The 23,585-nt window shown below is 40.6% G+C and overlaps 1 protein-coding gene across 4 annotated transcripts in view; it reads right to left on the bottom strand.

Annotated features, from left to right (window-relative positions):
• The window catches only part of LOC125707168 (neuronal PAS domain-containing protein 3), a 280,684-nt gene that overhangs the window by 99,466 nt on the left and 157,633 nt on the right, over nt 1-23,585 (bottom strand). For all 4 annotated transcript variants that reach the window (XM_048974125.1, XM_048974124.1, XM_048974127.1 and 1 more), the window contains exon 5: nt 1,406-1,495. In XM_048974125.1, the coding sequence (XP_048830082.1) occupies nt 1,406-1,495 (90 nt within the window). The remainder of the gene's footprint in view (nt 1-1,405; nt 1,496-23,585) is intronic.

The following is a 23,585-nucleotide window of genomic DNA, read 5'->3' on the forward strand; positions in this document are numbered from 1 at the left end:
AGCATCACATTTTTGTTATGAGGAAGTTTGCTGTGCTTCAATATAATATTCAGTGATTGTGCTAACTCATCTTTCCACACTATTCCTTAAATTAGATTACAATTTCACACCAAAATCTGAAGTGAAATCAATTTTGCAACCGAACACCCTGTATACGTAATAACATGAAAAAAAAATCCATAAAGAATGCAGAGTAAAAAATGTTTCCCCAACATTTGTCTATATGTAAGCCTGGCCCATGAAATCTGTTTAGTGTCACTAGCAGCCATTTGGAGTGTACATTAATCAAAACTGACATTCCTCTTTATATTGAAAGCAAACGTCGAGCTTTGCTACCCTCTCGTGTGCTGTGGTACCCTACCGCAAGTAAGGAAAAACTGAAAGATAACTCTTAATGTAAGGAGTTACCAAACTTTTTTGGAGGTAGTGACTTTAATTACTGTGCAAGTCCAATGAATGACTTTATTAGCAATATATTTGATATGCAGAATTTCTAGACTTTGAATAAAAAGGGTGAAAATCCTCTTATATAAATCTGCTTTAGATAGTCTGGCACCAAAATATTCATAACCTTGTCAATTTGAAAGGCTTTAAAAAACCTGATCTAATTAACTACAACAACGTAATCTTTAATAATAGCATTATGCTGTACACAGTTTTTTTGTCACCAGGAATATTAACTGATTGTTAGCATGTTCACTTAAATTAAGGTCATATATAATTATCTGTATACACGTACAACCAACTTGAGCTGCAGAACAAGAAGAGCCTCTACATGTTATCACCACAAGTAAGTGACAAAATGCAGATAAACACCAGAAAGATAACTCCAAAGCTTAAGGGACAAATTGTACAATTAATCAATTATTTGATAAAAATCACTAATCAATTATTATTAATTTAAATTTCACTGTGGTTATTCAACTCAGTTTGAATTATCAGATCTAATTTTGCAAAAACATTTCCTTTGATCCCCATAGAAATGTAGAGATTTCGATTTTTCTGCTCATGTAAATTATATGCGCTAAACCCACACTTCGTTCATTTTTCCTAGGTAACTGAAAAACTTCAAGACGACAGTTCGTCTAATGAAAATACCATGGAAGGGTGCTGCCGAGAACACAGATAAGCATGAAGAGAGCCTTCAAACAGATCAAGGTTACCACCCAATTCTGTCGACCTGAGAAACTGTTACAGTTATTGACATGCACTGAGCTCTGGACTATAAAAGATGAGGACCCAAGCAAAGTCATAAATGAAATAAATAAATACATGTACAAATACAGGACGGGGGACTACAAGCAAAAAGCAATCTGCTCAATGTAATTGTAACCCGGGACAAACTGGTTTACACACCATGCAGAACTGGAAGAAGTGAGAATGGGAGCCATTCAGTGTTACTCACCTGCGAAAGACCCAGGTATATGGATACGGTTTCTGAGATGTAGAGAAACCTCCCCTCCTTGTTTAGTGCAAATACAAATCCATCCAGAGACTGTGAGAGAGAAGAGAGCGTAGGAAGTCAGGGGAAGCACTGACCACTATCTGTCCAGAACAAAGAAGTATAAGGAAAATGATGAAGTGAACACATATCATCACATAACATACATAATCCAAACGAGTTCCATGAGACATAAAACTCTCCCCCTGAAAATGTAAGGTCTGCAAGCTGTTACCATGCATCACTTGTATATCGCTATTATACTGTAGGATGAATGAATATTAGGGATATACACAGTCTGTATTGCAACACTAAAGCGGAAATATGATATATATCATTCACCATTTCATGCATGTTATATACAAGTAAGTTATTTACATATAACTTCCAACAATTATATTCAAGCCCGAAACCATCTCTAACGTTGGGTTTAATTCCCAAGGAGACACAATAATTCTCTGGTCTGACATAAGGGATATTTAGACTGAATCTGTCTAAAACCTGCAGCAATTAAGATACTGAGGGCATAAGGGTTAATTACATATGTTATCCCCCCAGTGGCTCAGATAATCTATAGGTCCAGACAACCGCAAGTAAATTGCAAAAGATTGCTGTAAGTCAAAAATGCAAGGGACGGGGGGGGGGGGGGGGGGGGGTTCAGCGCAAGCAAGTCATTGTGCACAATGTCAGCACTGATGTGATCACCTTTTTTATGAAAATGAGGATTACAGCGGCATCCATGCGGCGGCGGCGTTGGCAGCGCATCCCGTTTTATTTGCGACTTTAAAGAAGCGGCAGCTGGCGCGGGGAGAGCACGCTCCTGCTGCTAAAGCAGCCGAGCCCTGGGGCTATTTACAGTGAGCTGCTATGCGGCTGACAACACCGACTCCCAGCGAGGCTGCTGTAGCCAGGCTCCCAAAACACACATCTGCCGCTATCGCCCTCCCCGTATCGCGCTTTGCGTTACACGGCTAATCATATTCAGCTTTGTCGACTGGCATTAGTACTGAAAAAATGGACGTTTTGGACAAAAAAAAGTGCAAGCTTGTTATACCAATGCACCTTCCTTAAGAGAGAACTTTTAAAAAAAAATACTAAGAAACATTTTTAAGCAGCATTCAATAATACTGTACATATGCAAGATTAAAGATTAATTTCCAAATTAAAATGTGGTTAAATTAGAATTCAGTGATTAGTTGCCATTGTTGACACACCACAGCGAAATGTGTTCTCTGCATTAAACCCATATGTGACATAGCAGAGGGCAGCTAATTCAGCACCTGGGGAGCAGTGCTTGGGGGCAGTACCTTGCTCAGGGTACCTCAGGGGCACCTTGCTGGTCAGGGATTTGAACCTGCCATCTTTCAATTACAAGTGCACTTTCCTAACCATTTAGCCACCACTGTAAAACATTGAAAACCACCTTTCACCACTTTAGATTTGTGATAAAAAAGAAGAAAGCAGCAGCCTCCCCTTTAAAATCTACAGAAATCATTTACAGAATGTTCAAGGTTTGCCTTTAAAATAAGCTTGAACTGCTTGATGTGTTAGAGTCGGTATTACAAAGTATTAAGCCCGACAGGATCACTGCCAGCAATTTAGAACTGCTCTTCACAGATGCTGGACTGATTAAGGAAGAAATAAAGGAAATATATAAACCACGGGCAAAGGCGAATGCCGCAAAGGGCCCTGATGCCCATGGTGTGCTGGCACCATCCTCGTGGTCCTCTACACAGCACTGCTATAGGATTCCTGTAACTATTAATTCCAGGTTCATCGGAAGCATGTGAGCTGGTATAACAAACCATGTTGCTAATCATTTCTGTATTTAATTTGGTCACGTGCCTTTAGAAATGAATGAGACAACACACAATGGGACAGACAGGCCCTTCCTGGCAAAGTGAATCTGCCGCTTTTATCGCCGTTTTATAGGTGAATGGCCCCCATCCCAGGAGCTCCAGCAGGTATTCTGTCTCTGTTCATCTCTCTTGCCCACTGGGACGCCCCTCTCAGCTTCTCTGCCGTGAGTGTTGGGGGGCTGGGGGCTTGGAGATGCTGCAGCACACTGTTCCTCAGGCACTATAGTGGAGGCCTCTATCCCCCCCCAGGGTTTAACCCCACCTGTCAGCCAAAGCCCCGCCAGCCACCCCTCTCCTGCCTCCGATAATGTCTTGCTGCTCCCTGTGCTCCTCTTTAAAGCAGGAAGCATCTGCAGTGCTGGACGGCCAGGCCTCCGGAGAGGATCCCTCGGCGAGGGCTCCCGTCTGCCATGACAAACGGCTGCTGTTTACAGGCTAACCGCTGCGTAAAGCACGCAATAAATCAGCGCAGGAATAAAGTGCGGGTTACATTAAGGGATGTCTTTGATGTCGTTTATTTAGAGCAAACACTGCACATGGCCTTTTCCATGGCATGGTCCCAGTTAGGTGCCCCCGCTGGCACTAAGAGGAGGCACATGCCACCCGGCCCATGCTGGCATGTTTCCTGTCTGACATGGTGGCCCAGCCCGGACTGCCATTATCTTGTATAGGTGACACGGGGGACTCTGGACGTTTGGCTGTCAGCAGATCCACCATCCCATAAGCACCCTCCCTGGACATAAACACGTGCCGCCTCTGCGCCCCCCTCCGACTCCCCCCGCCGTTCACTGTAAACCCATTACTTGCAGCCTGGAAAGATAAACAGAGCACGATGATATCACTTGCCACAAATCAAAATAAGCTCTGTCTACAGTAAGCCGGCTGGCACTCTCAATTATGGAGGCAAAGATACCACATGGAGAAATGAAGGGATCTCCCAATCAGCAAATGCAGTGCAGACGCCAGCCCTTGGACATGCAGATGCGGCCACTCTCTGGATCATTCCCAGGTTACTGATAATACAGCTACATGTAATTAACACTTCAGCATTCAAACCCATGGACCTACTCATTCAAATACACCATACTATACCTATAATGTACAGATTACAGCAGGAATTACAGGAGTGTGCATGTAAAAAGACATCAGTACAGGCACTGCTTTTCCACTTCCTAGTGAAACAATGACACATTATTTCTGATATTAGAGAAATGTCCCAAGCATGTATTTTCACATACGGGTAGATGCAGCGAATACAGCTGAAATTCCTCTGCCACAACAGGTGAAGGAGCTGCAGTTCCAGCTGCAGTTTAAATATTCACTTTCCAAGATGCGCTGCCTCCTGCTGGCTACAAAAAGGCAGCCTTGCTGGCAGCCTTGTTGTCTGTAAACATGCGACTCTACGGCGGGAGCGTATTGCGGCAAAGCCAACAGATTGGCTGTTTAGAGTGGAACAGCGAAATCTGGCTGCTTTTCACACCACATTCAAACACCGCGCCGTTCCGAATTTTGAATGAGCGAACATTTCATGAAGAGGGGGAAGCAATATTCTGCTAGTCTATAAACATTATGGTGGTGGGAGCAGGAATCAGCGAACATGAATAAAGCCTAACATATGGGTCCCAGGCAACCACTGACTCTCTGAGTCATAAAGCCAGAAGGCTCCTGCGTTTCTGAATCCACTCAGTTTGCAATTTATACTGAAGAAACAGAGGGCAAATCTTCTCCTGAAGGACAAGAAGCCTTGGCCACATTCATCTGTAGGACATCCCATCCAGAAGAAGCACTCGGGTGTTACCAAGCTCAGCGGAGGGAGGCGTAGATGGGGCTCATTGACTATTAACATTCCATTAAGTATGAGGTCAGACAAAATGCAAGATGCTTAGAGACACCGGGCAGCTGGCGAAGGGGCTGCCACATGTTGGCATCGATCCCCCCCAACCTTCTCCGCCCCTCTGCTAAAGTAAAATCATGGCAATTAACAGCTCCAGCAGGGTTTGTCAAATCAGCGCTTATTGACTCCGCGTCTGATGAAGAGATGCTCCAGGCTCTCGCTTCTGAACACCAGAGAGGGGCCAAGAGCGCAAGCGAATCGCCATTATTAAGCAATCTCTCACCCCGGCACTCTCAGCGAGGAAGATGTAGAGGGCCCTCCAACTCGATATACAAGTCAAAGCAATGGGATCAGCTATTACACACAGACCCTTTCTTTCACAAATCACTTCATTTACCACGAGGTGTTCAAGCTGGATTTATGAAAGTGCGTCCTGGCTGGGAGAGAGCGCTACGTGCGCCTGTGCATAAGGGAACGAGAGCAGAGGAACATTATCAGAAATCCTAAACTGCCAACTGAGCAGCGAGACATATTCTTCATTGAAGTCGATATTTAAGGCTGACAAGCCGAGCTGGAGCGTGCATATACAGACCAGCGTATTGATTTATTTATTGGAAGCGCTGATGGCTCAGGCAACGTGCGAATCGCTCATTTTTTTCCTACGTTCAAGGCCTTTTCAAAATCAGGCAACGGTTATTGTACCAATTTTATTTCATGCTCAAGCCAGAGAAGAAAGAATCTTTGCTTATGCCGCCAACGACATATTTATTGGCTCCGTTTAGAGCACAATGACCTGTCACTGACAGGCGCTTTATTATAACACGGCCTCCACGCACCCCCCCCCCCCCCCCCCCCATGTCCTCCATGCTGCTCTGGCCTCAGCTGCTACCGCGCTGTGCTGAGCTCATCCTGGCTGCTCCTCGTGGTTCGGCTTTGCAGGCTCACATTTGGTACTTTGGAACACACATTCAGCACACACTGGAGACGTACCAAGGACTTCAAACAAAATGCACCATAAAATCAGTTTAATTGGATCCTGTACAAAGGCTACAGAATTCTCTTATTTTTGGAGGGACGACAACGCAGCAAAAATTGCGTGCTATGGTTTTTGTATGTAAATTCTTTCTTATTGACATATAAGGCATTTTCTGATTAATGAGATTAAGGCAATTATTAAATATACAGAGATATTTTTTAACTTGTACAGTCATCATCATAGCAGACATTAATTCTTCATGAACAATAAAATAAATGTTGGGATTTTTGCCTGGATTCTGTAATTGCAATTTTCACTGTAACGGCAATACAATGCAGAGAAAATCAACCATTCCTCATATCCAGATTAGTGAGCCTTCAAAATCCACAGTTATCTTCTAGAGAAAGCCTTTTTCCTTCTCCTGCTTGTCGACAATGCCTAACTAGACAGCTGTTGCATTATATTTGCATTGGTGTCTAGGGGTATATCGCAGGAGTGTGATTCAGACCTTGTTTGAGCTGATGGTTCTACCATAGTCAATGGGTTTTGTTTTTTTTTGCCACTATGGAAAGTTCTTTGAGGGTGACCAGCCAACATTGCTGTTGCTTCCTCCCCACGTGCTTGGATTTAATTAAGTGATAACAGTCACCTTGGGGTGACTGCACTAGACAATAATATGTCGGTGAAGGGAAAATGCTGAAGAGAGCAGGCTACAGTGGCTTTATCTTAGCAAAAAGCAGCTCCAACTAATTCCACGTTATTACTGAACCAGGTTAAGCACACACACTTCAAGAGTTGGGAAAAGGTACTGGGAATTTCAATCCTTCTAATTTGGGGGTTAAAAAGGATTGGTTCAACCCTAAGAAGATTAATTATAATTTGACAGCTTATGTGTTTAAACGAAGACTTAATACAGCCATCTGGTATTCATGCATACAATCAGAGACTCACCTGTAAGAACTGTACAAAATGAAAACCATGTAAATTCCATGGAAGGATTAACCAAGTCAAAGGCGGCTCCGAGGAGAGGATGCAAACTGGAGATTTTCAGTGTAATTAATGTTCCCTTTATGAAATCTTGCATGTTTATCAAGAGCAGGGCTGATTAAATTATCAGATGAGAACACTTCATTAATTCAAAGTCCCGACCCAATCGGAAACATTGGAGGGGACTGGCAAGGAATGATCTGGAATGAGGTATTACACTCTAAGCTTCAAAGTTATGATTACCTCAACCCCAGAAGACACAGAAAAGTATAGTGCCAGAAGTAGCTTATAATACTACACAACTGTGTGAAACCCTAAATTAAAGTTACAGCAATATTAGCATAAAAATTATTCTTTTTATATTGCCTTAAAAAGATAGCAATAAAATGTAGATAGGCGACTAATCATTTCATTGAAATTTGTTCCAATAATTTTATACTTAAAACACTATATCAGTGTAATGTTTAAATACGTATTTGAAAAAGGTCACATTAAAAGAGAAAAATGGAGTACATATGCAATGCTTTTAATGCAATGCTAAAAAATGTTAGATAACTTAAGGATCGTAATTATTATTTGCTCACAGTTGAATACAGTACAAGTGAAGACACAAAGACAAAAGACAAACTTTTTTCTCGATCCCTGGTGGTATATATATAACGTATTCCCTTCTCTGTGTCTATACATTGAGTTGGGCTTTGTATTCTCTCTCGGAAAACTTGTGCCTGTTGATTCCAGGTTGCCACTGACTCTGCCCACTTAATAATGCCTCTACAGCTTGTATCATTCCAAAGCCAGGCTGACCCTATAGCTTCCCCCCTTGCTCTTGTTTCTGGGCACTAAAAGCTTAGCCTGGCAGCATTTGTACATAAATTGGCTCCTTCACAGCTGTACACTTATGTATTTTTTGCCTCATCTACATGTCACTTTGGAACAATATGTATAAATGTAAATGCATATGATACACAAATAGTTGTTTTACTATCAAAATTAACTGGCTTCTAGAAAACAAATGTAAAGACCAAGATTCACTGTATTTTTTTCCCCATAAATTAAATTTTCATTGGCCGGCTCACGCAGCAATATGTAGCTGAAGCTGCCTACTAAGTGCAAAATCAAAACATGATTATATGCTGCTTTTAGTTAGTTTTAATAGAGCCCTTTAATTCCAAGGCTATTATTTATTTCTGAGGGCTCCCAGTGATCTGCAAAGTGCAAATGTGAAATACAGAAATGCCCAGAGCGATAATCACCAGGGCAGGGAAACCTGCTTCATGAGGGTAGGGATGAATCCACAAAGTGTACACACAGTCTCACAGTGTGCACACACCCTCACAGCGAAATGAGGGGAGTGATGTGATGCTTCTTAAGAAATCACATAGGGCCTGACCACCGCAGTCTAATTATGCTAATTGCTTCAATGCCCTTGCTTTATTTATGTGCAGCAGCTAAGATAAATAAAAGGAAATTGCTTTGGATCTAACTGTATTCATTTCAGAATGCAAACTAGCCAGTGTTTGTTATGAGATTGCTGATCTGTTTACCCCGAAAGTCTGCAGGTAATTGCAGTTTTGATTGTACATTTATTTCTCTATGTGATGGTCCCAGGACTGCGCCCGTCTCCGTTTTTATAATTAAATGCTTTGTAGTATTTAAACTTACTAAACAGCGGAAAAAGAACAAACATTTGCATATTAAACACAAGAGGGATACTTCATTAGGGGATATGTATATTTTTTCAAGATGGGGTTACTCGACCTTTGTTTAATTGTGCCAATAGATCAGTTCATTTTCAGTGACTCTGAACACTGTATTTCAAAAGGGGAGAGAGAGAGTGATAGAGCTGCCCCCCCCACTCACAAATGGAGCAGACTGGGAAGAGAGCTGGACGCGTGTCTGATCCTCCTCCAGCCTAGACGCAGATGTCCACATCTTCCGTGAATATGCTGCACCATATGCACCTCGTATGCAGCTCTCCAGCACATCTCAGAATGTCATCACGTCAAAAAATGCAAAGCCTCCTGTTTTTTTCCCTTTCTGAGTAGTATTATGGCATTTTCGTTATCAACAGACACACTCTGCTTTGTGCACAGCAGAGGTGTGCTATCAGGCAGAAGAAACTATGACACTGAGTTTCCACAGACTGTGCCAATAACAGTGCTATCCAAAGATAAGTACTAGGGATGGTAAGATTCACTGATGCTAATCAGAGCATCAGCATAAAAGTTCACTAAGCGACTGATTAAAAAAGCACTGGATACAATTTGGGACAAACTGAGGATGCATTGATCTTTGCATTGGAAACATCCAATTTATTAATATATAATTATTAGTAGAGGAATGTTTAAGTTAATGTATGATTTGCAGTCTGCTTAAGAAGAACCTCATATCATCATATCATCATATTTATTGCATTGCATTGCATCCTGCTCTACGAGGTACCACATCGTGTCAAATCAAATCGTGTGGAATCGCACTACGTCACAACAGGGGTGAATCATATCGCATTAATAGTTGCTTCATATGTACCTTTAATGTATTGGATCATTGATATATCGAGATGTGTATCGCATCAGCCTCAGTGACGGAGATGCACATTCCTAATATCTATAATACTTACACTAATACACCACTGCTGAAAGTAGTGTATACACATTATATTTGATATGGTATCTTGTAGGTTATTAATAGGCCATTTAGATAGAAATGGGCATATTTGTTGGAAATTAGTAGTTTAAGCTTTACAGAATTTCTATTTATATGAAAAATGCATTATATGTATAATGCATTACATTTATACAGTTCAGGTAGTTTAATTGTTTAAATACTTACACGAGTTCTTTAATAAAAAGGTGCAGTAATACAAATGGTACTTAAAAACACCACAGTACATTTACATTACAAACTGAAATACAAGGAGAAAAGGCATTTTGTCTGAGGTCCATGCATGCTACAGTCAATAGACATAAGAATGCCAGTGAAGAGATTACCATTGATTTATCAGCTACTGTAGGTGAGAGCAGATTTACATTGCTTTACGTATTCTTGTGATTGTCAAATTGATTTCTGATCTCATCTGTGCAAAATCAAAATGCATTATTACTAGAAAACAATTTTTAATAATTGCTGGAGTTTGGAAGGCATGGCTGTCTCCTTTAATTATGCAGTGCATAACGCAAATATGCCGAACATTATGAAATGTCAATGAGGATGTAGCCGAAAGCATTTCGGAGCACCTTTACGGGTGCCTTTGGACCCAAAATTGATTTTGAAAATCCATAATTGAATTTAATTTAGAGGGAAGGGATGAAGGTAGCATGTGACATTTATTGATTTAGACATGCTGAATTCATCCTACAGCAGTCTGCTAAAGTTAGATGTATAGATATATAGATATATGTATAGATATATACAGCGAGAGAGAGAGCGAGACACACACAAACACACTGACTGTGACAGGCAACTGTGGTACTGGGAACAAAAAGTCAGTGGACACAAGGTTATGCGAATTCCACACACATGGTGTTGGGGCCAGGAACCGAACTCACAACTGATAACCTTCTACAATCATGTCTAAGATTTAAATAAGAAGATACAAATGTAGACCAAACATGAGTGACTTTCAAGAAATTAAGCATTCACTGACTTGTTAGCTTACAAAAGTACTTTGGGTTTCCAGAAAGTACTGCAGAGCCGGTCAATGTATAAATCTGCTTATCTCATTAAGTTTACTACATGGCATTCCTTCAACACATCCTTTCCAGTGAGAAAAAGATGGGCTTTGTTATGCCCTCTATTCCCCTGCTGTCTTTAGACAAGTGTGTTGATTTATTTATTGTATTTTGCAAGTCTCCCATCTAAAGCAAGGAACAAACGTGCCAACCGCTGGAGACTCCATTGACACCTTCTTTTCATACCTGAGTGAAAAAATGAGCCTCTGCCCTACAATACATTCATAGGAAATCAGCCACATAAAAACTGAAATGGGACAAGTTCCCAGAGGTGCTCACTTCTTCGGGGAGGAAGCGAAATCAATGGAGAAAAACTCCTTGTCTTTTGTGAAAAATCAAGATTCAGCAAAAGTTTTGTCTGGGGAACTTTGCCTGCTATGAGCAGGGGATTAAAGGCACATTAATCATTCCAACAAGCCTTACATTTCTTTAATACAATGATTCTACACAAAACCAAGACCTCCACACTCTCTCGCATAAAGCCTATCACTCAATGGTGCTGTAAGTGTAGTATGCCCTCAAGGGTAAGATAAGCCATCGCCACAGTTCCATATTTTGTTAAATCACTGTAGCCACATTAGGTTGAATGGAAGGGAGTCTTTGTGACGGAAGGAATTGGATCATGCTGCCTTGGCTGATGCTTATCGGGCTGCTAAAGAAGGGATTCGTTTTTTGTCTGTATTGCCCTCAACACATCCTTAAGGAAACCGTCTTGAACTTGTCTTTGTTTTGAAGAGCCCTCAGACCACTCTGGTGTAATCTGGGTTAAACACCTCAGGCTTCAGGGAGCGTTTCTGCGGCACCCTGCTCCACGCTTACATACAATACCTAAAGTCTTTTCACTAGGCTCCTCGTGAGGATAGGTCGCATCTCCGGACAGATTACAGAAAATCCACACATGTCAACACTGTGAAGAAGAAGCTGTAATTGTTTATGAGAAAGCATATAAAGACATAACCCTACAAAATGACTGATAAAACTACATTATTAAATGGCTTGGTAAAAAATAAAAAATGGGTCAACATTATTAATCTATTTCAGTCTGGATGAAAAAAAATTATAAAAAAACCTGAAAATATTTTACAAAGCAAGGGATTCTGGAAACTCATTTGAAAGCATGTGTGTATTTTTGGAAACCTCCCCCCTTTTGGGTTCTAAGTTAAAGCTGCAGTATTTATAGCAAAAGCTGCTTTATGAGTCTATGAGAGTAACACTAAAATCTGGCAAATACCGATATGTTTGTAAGCGAAATGCAGGGCATATGAAACAAGAATGCAAATATAGCCAAGTGTGACCCTCACATAAATGTTTAGGGACACTAAACATGGACCTCTGCCAGAAGAACTCAAATGACAATAAACTGCATTTAAAATACTGCACTAGGATGGTTCTTCTTTCGGATAAACTTGTCTCGCATCCCCCCAAAATGCTATCCAGTGTGTCTCTGATGTCGCTTCCCCTGAGTGACTCTGCAGTTCTGAAGTGCGTTTAGAGACTATGGGGATAAGCACACGGTTCAGTCAGACTGACAGATGATTGGATCGGATGTCTCCAGTTACCCACCATGATTGAAGGCTAGGTATCTGCTCCTCAAGCCATTTAAAAGACCTCAAGCACAGCCTCCATCAAATATAGATCTGGTCTCCTTTTCCATTACTGTAGGAACTCCTATAAACTTCTAAATCACCTGAGAAACCATTTTGGTTTGTTTGGGAGCTGAACTTGATGGTAGACATGCATAAATGGTGTTTGTGAGAATCCCTTTGGCCAGATCACTAAATAAAAACACATGAAACAGGGATTACATGGGGAAGAAAAGCGCCTGACCTCAGAAATGCAAACACAGAATAAATATGTGTATCATTTTGGGGCATAAGACAAAATACATAAACTCAGACAGGTAATTCAGGAATATTGTCAGAGTTACTGATTAAAACAAAAATAATTCATGAGCTTTTCTGGAAGAGGAAGAAGATGAAACTAATCAATACAGGAAAGGCTAATCTCCTGTCTAAGCATTATGCTATGTTCCCAGTCCCCTTCATATGCACTGTCCAGGGTGAGAAAGGAAAAAAAGTACTTTTATATGACAGATAATTTACCTTACACTTCACATTTATATTTCAATATTTTAATTGTAAAAACAAGTGAAATATACAAAAGACCAGCTCTGTGACATCACCATTCTACAGAGGGTGGAATCTATATAAGAGAACCTCGTTACATATTACAGTAGGGCGCTACGACTTCCACAGGGCAGCATCTTAAGAATAAGATTAGCATCTCTGATAAACATCAATGTCTATGAGCTTTGAAAAGACTTAAGCACACTGCAGGGCTTTGCGTTTCTTGTGAGGGGTTCGCCCATCTGCCAGAGGGTAGTGTTTGGTACTGCTCTGGCACCTCTCCTGGCTTTTAATGTGCCCCTGTGTGTGGTCCAGTGCCTAGTTCTAGCCTGCTTCCAGCTGATGTTATATAGTATTGGTAAATGACCTTGTAGCACTAAGCTAGCCACAACATATGGTCACTTGCAGTACACCTCATGTGCATAAATAATAAGCATAAAAAAAAGAATAAAGTAGATAAAAAAAAAAAAAAATATATATATATATATATATATATATATATATATACACATATGTGTATGTCTGTATTATATTACATTTATGTTTCTTTAAAAGCATAGGCACACATGAGGTGTTTCCCTGGCATAGCAAATTAGAGAGAACTCGGCTTTTTACTTACTTATAAATTGTTCAGGGGTATATCTCCTGGCATGATAAAATAAACAACACATCAAGAAGCACTAGCTTAAAAACTCCGAAACACAGAAGGTGCTTGGACAGTTTGCCTTGATGAAGGCTCTGTCGAGAAGTCAAGGATGGGGTGGCTCTCCACTATAACAAATGTAGTGACAGGTTAAGATCAAGGGCCATGCTGACATTCTCACTGCAAAGGTCAATGCATGGTGGGGCCTGCAATGGAGAAATGAGAGCTCTCCCATCATTGCCAAGGCAAAAGGTCAGACACAAGCTGATTGGTGATAGAACTATCAAATTAACCAATCAATACACAGCTTAGATGGGAGGAAGCAGGCCCCCAAGGGAAAGCGGCCAGGCCAAATGCCAGTACGTCAATAGCTCAGTGCCAGAGTGAGGCAGTACAAGCATGAGCTGGAGCCCCCAGAATGTGACTGCTCTGAACACAAGCATGAACAGCGTGAGCCATGTGACAGCTCTCTGCTGACTGGATACATAAGAACAGTTAATCTTCAAACAGCAACACCAAACCCACCATTGATGTCTGTTTGAGAGGACTGTTTACTTTCTAGATCAGCTGGCCTTTGTTACTTGGTTCCACTAATTAGAACAAATTTATTTTTGCTAATTTCTCAATGTGCACATGCATGTAAAAAGAAGATTTTTTTCAATAATCTGGAAAAAAAACTTTTTTCAAATGCAAAAGACTTAAGAAATTATCATAAATGGTATTGTTTGCATAAAAAATTACATTCACAAAAAAAGATCCTACAGTATATACAGGCATATCTCTGGTGAAAAGTCGTCAATCCTCCACACACACAATTCACCAGCTCCAAATAATGTCCTCACATATTTCAGTGCAACGGTGTGTTTGTGTATGTGTTCATGTGTGTGTAAATATTACATTGTGGGGACCAGATTTTCCCACAATGTGATAAAAACCTGTAAACTTTTACCTTGTGGAGACATTTTTTTGGTCCCCACAAGAATTACCTAAATTTTAGAAAAATCCATGAATGCTATCAAAGAAATTTTAAATGCCCAAAGTCTTGGTTACATATGGTTAAGGTTAGGGCTGTGTAGGGGTTAAGGGTGTCATAGTTAGGATAAGGGTTATGCCCATAGAAATGAATGGATGGTCCCCACAAAGAAATGAATACAAGTGTATGTGTGTGTGGATGTGTATAATGTGTGTGTAACACAGTTTTCATTACTCCCAGTGCTTCACTGCAAGGGGTAGAACTAAATATGCTTAATTTATCACTGATGTAATTCACAGATGAGAGTTACCATCATAGATTCATTACCATCATTCCTGCATGCTGTGCTCCCAGGTGTGAAGAAAACAAACTAGAGACTCTGTCATTGACAGTACAGATCAACAAACCCACACATCAATCCTTAAATTCTCAAACAACAGTTTCTGGAGAGCAACAACACAAAACCTTCAGGAGAAGAATCCGTTTATCATTTCTGGAACCTTAGAGCAATAATTTGTGGCTTTTTTGTGTAGTGTGAAAATGGTCTAAAATAACGACATTTGAGGATGAAAAAATACATTAATTCAGGCTACGACGCTGTTTTTTTAAAATAATGTGTTGCCTAACACAGTAGTACCCTGTGACCTTACGCAGGGTGCTCCACCCTCCACACAACCATCTCTCTCCCCCACAATGCACCACACCACAGCATGATCATACATCAATGCTGCACTCAGCCATAAACATGTGGGATTGATTCAACCAATCGATGGGAGGCACATCCACATCACACAGAAATCCAGGCTTATTCATACGTTAGCCTGTCTTTCCCCCCCCCACAAGCCAGCCTTAATGAGCCTGACCTTCCTGTTTCCTCTAACGGCCTGGTTATTATTTACTGAGATTTAAGAAAACAATATTAACTGGGAATTTGGGAACTAAAATACACAAAAATATGAATGAATTGTTCCTCTCAGCGGTGTGAAACTGAATGACAATAGGAGGGGTGGAGCTTGTATTTTTCCAGCATATCTAGCAGGCTGTGGTTGGGACACACTGGGGCGTCTAGAAATAGAGTTCTTAGGGCAGCACTGGAGTGCTGGTGACTGAGAAAGATGAGGGAACCATCTCTTCTCATCACTCAAACATCAGCTATGTTTCTCTATCAAATCATAATGAAGCTGCAATTAAATCAACTTTCGCAGTTACATTGGTGTCAGGTAGGAGGGCAGGTTTTTACTGGATAATTGATGCAGTATTGCAGACACAAATACCATCAGGTGGAATGGAAGGGTACTTGCGTGAGCATTAAATGTTTAATAGAAGCCTCTAATTACACATTTATCATTCTTCTGCATTTTAAACACAGAGGTCACGTAAAGTGGTACATGATGTATTTCGAAGTTTAATAAAAGTGCTTTTACTAGGCATTTTTCCCTAAAACAAACCCACCTTGCAAAGATATTAAAAATGTTTTTCATACACCAATTATATTAAACTCATTCATTTAATTAATTTGTATCAGTAAAATTATATATTTTCTTTTGCACCACTACTAAAAGAAAACACACACACACACATATATATATATATATATATATATATATATATATATATATATATATATATATATATATATATTTATATTTGTGTGTGTCTATAAAATACCACATTCTTTAACAGGAATAATTCTAAAACTGCTGTACAACCATAGCTACAAGAAAATACATTTGATAATACAAATGTTGGTACTTCAGCATGAAACATTCTTATAACACTTCCCCAGTTCCTAAAATAAATAGTGCGAAAATGAAATGGCAAATGCCTTCAAATAACACCAGTGCAAAAGAAATTGCACAGCACGGACAGCGCGGATTTATTTTGTTCCCTGTTGTGTGAGTCCTGCATTTCCATTTCTATAATATTCAAATTCACATTTAATTAATTACTACAGTAATATGGAAATAATATGGAAAATGAGAATCTGATTTCTTGACTCCATTCAGGACCCTACATTAATAATAAAATAAGATAAAACTGATGATACTCATAAGCCATTGCTCATGTATTTGATATTCTGTAAGAGAGATTGAGAAAGACAAATGGATTTTTACTGGGTGATGTTCATCCAAATGGAAATACTTCAAACAAGCAACCTTCATTTGCACATGTTTACCAGTTATTCCTAAAGTTGTTGCATTTAAGAAATTCAAAGGCAGTTCAGTACCTGCAACTAATAGGCTAATAATTAATGCACACAGTATAATTGTTTTAATTAGACAGAATTAAATGCAATATAAATAAAATTAGCATGTGGAATTTATAAGTATAAGGATTCCTTAAAATTTCTGCAAATTTGTTGTATGCTTATAAGTCATATAGCAATTTTGTCAAAACAAAATGATTAAATGGAATTTCAGACTTGATCTCACTATACAAACATGTGGATAGTCACAGATAGTATGAAAATGCACAATGAGATATTTCTTGATTAGATTCAAATATGACTTGCATTTTTTCATCCATCCATCCATCATCCATCCATCCATCCATCTTCTAAGCTAGAACACTTTTTTTAAAATGTCATTTCTTCTCATACCACTTTTGTTCTATGATACATAGATATATCAAACTGTGGACATGTTTTAGGTAGCATCAATATTATTATTATTATTTTAAAGTCATATAATTAAATAAGAAATTCCCATTTTGCAGATAATCTAGGGCCCCAGCCATAGAGATCCCCAGGATGAGTGCAGTAGCCACCCCTGAGCAGCAAGAGGTGCCCCTTGCGTCTGACCGCAGGGAGCTCTGCTCGTGCTCTGCCATGAATCCTTGCAAACAGCAGTAATGGAGGTACAGATGTAGTAATTAAGTGACACCTCCGAGACCCATTCATCTCCTGACCATTGTCTGTTGACTCTACTCACAATCCAGAGAGAGAGAGAGAGAGAGAGGGAGAGAGAGTGGGAGGGGGGGGGGTAGCAACATAAGTAATATGGCTCAGTTTTCATCAGGATTCGGTATGGTATTTCCCCTCACACAACCCGATCATTTTTAATCTACCTAAATCACTAATTATAACTATAACACAAGTGCTTTACAAAGGGCAGGGCATTATACAGCATTTATAGATGTATAGGACAACCATAACAAGCACATGAATTATGCCATTAGAACTGATGATAGTATGAAATTTTAAACATGAAAATATAGGGGAAAAGGGTTCTAAATAAGTGCTGATTTTGAGGCTCCAGCCTGTCACTTAGGTAGCAGCAGTAGCCAAAGCAGCACTCTGGCTGGGGAGGGGCATTAGCGGCTGTCTGACAGCCATGTAAATGGGTATTGATCCTTACTGTGTTCATCCCGACGGATTGTCAAACATGGGACGGCGTCTCAGTCAACAGCTGTCCGCGAACCTCACACCGCTTCCCAGGGAGACAGCGCCTGGATGGTGCTTATTGAGGAGTCGTGCATTGACACTACCGATATCCGGACGCCACTCTGATTCCAGCTTTTCGCAATGCTGCTCCTCCATGCTGTTTGTATTGTTTATGCTATTAGAGCTTCCGCCACATTCTGTGCGAACACACTGGGATTGCCTGAAATGCTTCTGCTGAGTCCAGTTTTCTTCTATTTTTTACAAATAAAAGAATACATTTCCACACAAACTAATCGCTTATCAAAAACACTAATAACATTAATTTACTGATGTGTGTCCAATTCTGTATAAAATACTATTTGCCATATTTTAAAACACATTTTTAGTGCCCATTCAGCGTATTAGCACCATATTACTGTGGGGTTATGACAAATATTTAGAAGTAGTAAATCCTTAACAAATATGTGTTGGCATTTTTAAAGAATAAATGTGCAATCTATTTTACCAAGAAGAATTGCTTTGACCAAGAATAATTTATCACAGATCAGGATTAGATATTCTAAATAATGTGGGTTTTGAGCTTTATGCAACAGGAAATTGCATTTAGGACAAGAGGAGGAGAAAGATGGTGCAAGGTAGGGCCGCTGTGGTCCTGGAAGCGCACTGGCACAACTCAAGTCCAGACAGACATCATAATGGAGATGAGATGCGAGGCTCTTCCATCCTCGCTACATTATGCAAAAGCATTGCTGCTAATAAATCTTTCCAGCTAATGCATTCCAGATGGAAATGGCATCTCTCTGGTTTAACCTTCCCAAACCCTTCCATAGAGTCGTCCCTGCACCCCATCCTCCCTTATCTGCCTTTGATTGAAACGGCAACAATAACACTTGACAGTTGTGTAACATCATTACTGGTGGGTTATTGTCTATTGGGTGTTGCACGAACTAACAAAAAACACACTGACAGGCTCAGGGCTGCCGGCCGAGTCGGATGGCTGTCAAACCAGGTGAGACGTCTTTGTCCATCTCATGCCTGATTGATGCTTGTGCCGTGCCTGACCTGCGATATTTACAGTATGTTATTTCCATTTAATTTTCCCCTTGCAAACTATGCTTCCATCCATTATAAATGAGAAAACTTCACTGGAAATGGCCACATCTTCCTTTCTGAGCCTTGCAAGAACAATTACAGATTATTTATACATTGTTAGGGGTCTCTTTCTATATTTTACACACCTCAAGTAAGACTCCCAGTAGAAAAGGATCTTAATTGGGCCCTTTCGCAAGAGCTTATTTCCATCTCTAACACGCCTCGGCTTTAATATGCCCATTGATAAATGTTAATCAGATATGGCGGATCTGATAAGAAAGCATTGCAGGGAAGGGACGGCCACTGAAGAGTGCTGTTCTTCAGAAGCTATCTGGAGGCTGATAGGACGCACAGCTAAAATTCAGAGAAGACCTCTAACAGAGTCAGCGGTAGCCCTAACCTGTGGTGCTCTGGCTTGTGCAGCCCGCAGCCCTCTCTGCATGCTAATTTTGCTGTATTCTTGTGTGGAGGCAATAGGTGCGTAACCTTTTACCTCAGAAATTCAGTGGGGGGATAATAATATATAATGTTTACTTACAGACTTGCCTTGATTTGTTTTGCTCCTTCATTTATCATTTTTTCATAAAATTGACCAGAAAAGAGTAATGCGCCCTGAATATATTCAGCTACATGAAATTAGACAAAAAGACCCATGACACACTAAACATTGCAATCGACATAACAAAATTATTATATGTAGTATCACATCAATATTGAGATTTTCTTTTCATTAATAGAGATTGAATTTTGAGGGTGATGGGCTGGCCCCCCATTCTGGGTTGTTCCCTGCCTCGTGCCCATTGCTTCCGGGATAGGCTCTGGAACCCAGTAGGATAAGCGGTTTGGAAAATGGATGGATGGATGGAATTTTGAGGGTTAATATCATTTTTGCTTACAAGATTCCAAACTTTGACAACATGCTATTTGCTAATCGCTTTGCAAGTAATTGAGGGACCAGAGCACAATTTCCTGTAGGAAACATGGAGTGTTGTAAGAATAGAAAATACTAGAAATGGATTCAAAAATAAACGAAACGGGGGGTTCGGCAATGACCCAATTTCCATTTGAAATAATTCCAAGTCTGTCGATTTCGAAAGACAGAAGAAACAAGGACAACTTAGGCTGTCCGGTGACGTAATAATTTCACAGTGCGAGGATTAAGGATTAGATCTGTGGTCTGAAATTTCCATTGCCAGTCCAGCTTCAATTATTCATTCTGTCCACAAACATGGCATGGGACATGAATGCTGTGGGGGGGGGGGGCTCTTAAAAGGGGCTATCTGTCACACCTTTCACCCTCTCTAGCTAATATTTCCAGAGCCAGGTGTAGAACACTTGTGAGCTGAAGTTCAAGTTTCAAAAGTGCTTGACTCCTCCAAGTCCCCAAGGTGGCAGTTAAAGTTTCCTTCCATATAGGGAAGCAGTTAACCCCAGCCGTGTGTATGACCCTCAGCAGCCTCCATAAAGACCCGTATATTCCAGTCCCCCCTTCTACGCATAATGCCTGCACCTCCTGCACATCACATTTACCATGTTTTTTTATCTTATAAAATCCCTATGATCGTAAGCAGTACATATTTAAACTGGTTGCGGCAAACAAAGGTAAATATACAAGAAAAGTCAGAGATACACAACAGAATAGGTGAGAAGTTATCTGATGGGCTCTGCAGATTTGTTTTACCTTGCAGAAAAATCCCTGACTTTGAGAGCTGGGACTATTGGATATTTTTAGTTCAGTAACATAAATACTGTGGCCAGATTATACAAAGCCCTCTATGTTAAAGTGCAACCAGCAAATGTTAGTTTTAACGCTGGGAAAAGGAAAACGTGGGAGAGCTCTGTCAGCCCCTGGGTCCAAAGCAACGCACATCAGAGAGTGTTGCGAGAGAGCTGTGTGAGGAAGGACTTCATTTTGTCAGCCAGTAGAGGGCCCCTCATCAACACCAGAGAAGATTCCAGAAACAACATACAAAAAATTCTGCTGGACACAGCCATTTACTTTTGTTTACAAACCTATTAATAATATTATAATAATATTTAAATGCAGTGGGTTTATATATATAATGGTTGTTGCAGTCATTAACTGACAGGAATATCCCTATGGTATGGCTTCCTTAGAAGTACAAAGCTGGTGTGATATGGTCTTAATGGGGTCATTTGGCAATTTAAGAACAGTACCAGCACCTCCCCACAGAACCACACTCTATAATACATAATGGCCGGTATCCTGTTACATTCAATTTCACTAGTGTTTGTATTAAGGAGAGATTTTTTTTTAGAAATAATGCGTAAATAATTTCAATTGTGATTAAACAGTGACCATGGACCCCGTACCACTGTCCATATTTCATTATACACCATTATACATTGTACACCATTCTCTTTGAATGAGCAAATATAGTTTTTTTCAATTCATGAGCTAATGCAGAATAGAATTCATAATGAAAGTGTTAAACTGAAAACACAATTATTATCTTGCAAGAGCTCATTCCTGAAATCACTCTAAACATCAAATATATGTGTTATAAATATATCTTTATAATATTATTTTTATTGCGCATTCAAAATCTTGAAATTTAGAAACGAAAAAATTTCTTTTCAATTAGATTTCACAACCTTATGGTTGAAATGATAATAAAGAACAGAGAAATTTGGAGAAATTCAGTTAATAAGCAAAAACTAAACGAAATATATTGAAAGGGGCTACTCCTTATACGGGCGTATTACAGAGGGTGCTGCATTAGCAGGTTTTTGTGAATTGCTGTTACTATACACTATGTCAGCATCCCATATCAGATCTATCCTTTCGTTCACAATAGCGAAAGGCCCGAAATGGCAGGAATGCAAAGAGCTCGCCGGCAGATCTTATTACCTGTACGCTAAAGTGAACATGACCCCCATAGTGGGCATATCTGTGTTAGAGTTTTATCCTGGAACTATAATCTGAATTCCAGAGGTGTAAACAGTAGGATATGAGTGTCGCTTGTCATCTCCTGCTTGACGTTTCAGCCCCATGTTACTTCAGATCTTTTATTCTGCTCATGAATCTTTTACAACACCCATCTGCAGGCCAACACCCTCCTCCCCCCCCCCCCCACCCCGGCCCCGCCAGGCCTGCGCTCCGGCTAACCAGCAGCTCCCATATGTCGCCTTTATGGATCTTTCTGGGAAAACAGGAATGCTGCCCTTTAAATCCGCGTGGGGGAATGAGTGTCGCAGGACAGCCATAAAAGAGGGGCTTCCTGCTACTGTCAGGATGTCTCTTTCGCCAGGGCCCGTGCAGATTATGATTCGGGGGTGACAGCCAGCATTTGTCTTCATTTCGCTGAACTGTCTTCATGCGTTACTGTTAGTAGCTGTCAGGGCTGCACGAGAGGTGGGACAGCCCCGCGTGGAGCGACACCCTCAGGCCAGGGAGGGGAGTTACGGGGAATCCGCCCAGGTGCCAGCACTAGACGCGATCAGCTCCATCAAGGTCACCGGGCTTCACAATGCCTCAGGGACACAGTTCACCTGATCGCGTTGCTATGAATAATGTGATTTCCAGGCAACAGGTTACAATATTTCCATATATGTATATTGCCCCTCAGCTATATGTTATATTTGGGAGAAGATGCTCAGTTTGACAGGAAAACAGATTTTGGGAACATGCTCCTTACTGCCTGCAGAAATGTCATTTTTAAAATGCATAGAAACTATCCTGTCTGTTGTCATTCACCAGCCATAAACCTCCAGTGACCTCTGCTTTGGTCAGCTGACTCATACATGCAGAAAGGGTCCACCTGCCGTGACGTCAAACAGAATTAAGGCCAGCTAACTTTCAGTATGCACTGATACCATTCTGGCAACACTGAGAAAACATGCAGGTCATAATCGCACTGGCCTAGTCTCCCTGTAACGCAGCCCGAGCATGTGGCTGGCTCCAGTCTCAACACACATTGCTTAAGCTTCTGTATTTTGCAGTGAAGTAGACGCCTTGTCTGTATAAGCCTTGTCCACATAAACCTAAACGCTACATATGACTAGAAGGCAATCCCAGTAAAATAAAGTTACAATAACACATCACAGTTACAATAACACAAACAAAGAGGGATAACGCTCTCATCCTCCTAGCAGCGATACGGCAGCATATATTTAACATTTACATGAATTCAGTATCGCTGGGCCGCCCCATCTCCCAGGGTACAGCTTATAACAGTCATTCAGAGAAATAGACTGTATCATGGACTCCTTCAGCGCACACGAAGCATTAATTCAATTAAAAGAGCCCATTTTAGTTCCACTAGCTGTGGGAGTCCCTCATTGTGGTGAAAACAGGATACAGTGAATGTCAGTTTACTGTTCCTGGATGACAAATACAACGGCCGTAAAACCACAGACTGTGAAGACTCAGCCAGACCAATCAGAGCTAGGATAAGATACGGCAAGGCATGGCTGCACAATTCCGTGTGTGACAGCACCTGCAGTAATGCCATTGTTGTATTCTTCTTTTGTTTGTAATAAATTACAAGCAGAAATCTTCAGAAAAATACTTTCAACCA

This window comes from Brienomyrus brachyistius, chromosome 14, assembly GCF_023856365.1.
Source record: "Brienomyrus brachyistius isolate T26 chromosome 14, BBRACH_0.4, whole genome shotgun sequence".
Lineage (NCBI taxonomy): Eukaryota > Metazoa > Chordata > Actinopteri > Osteoglossiformes > Mormyridae > Brienomyrus > Brienomyrus brachyistius.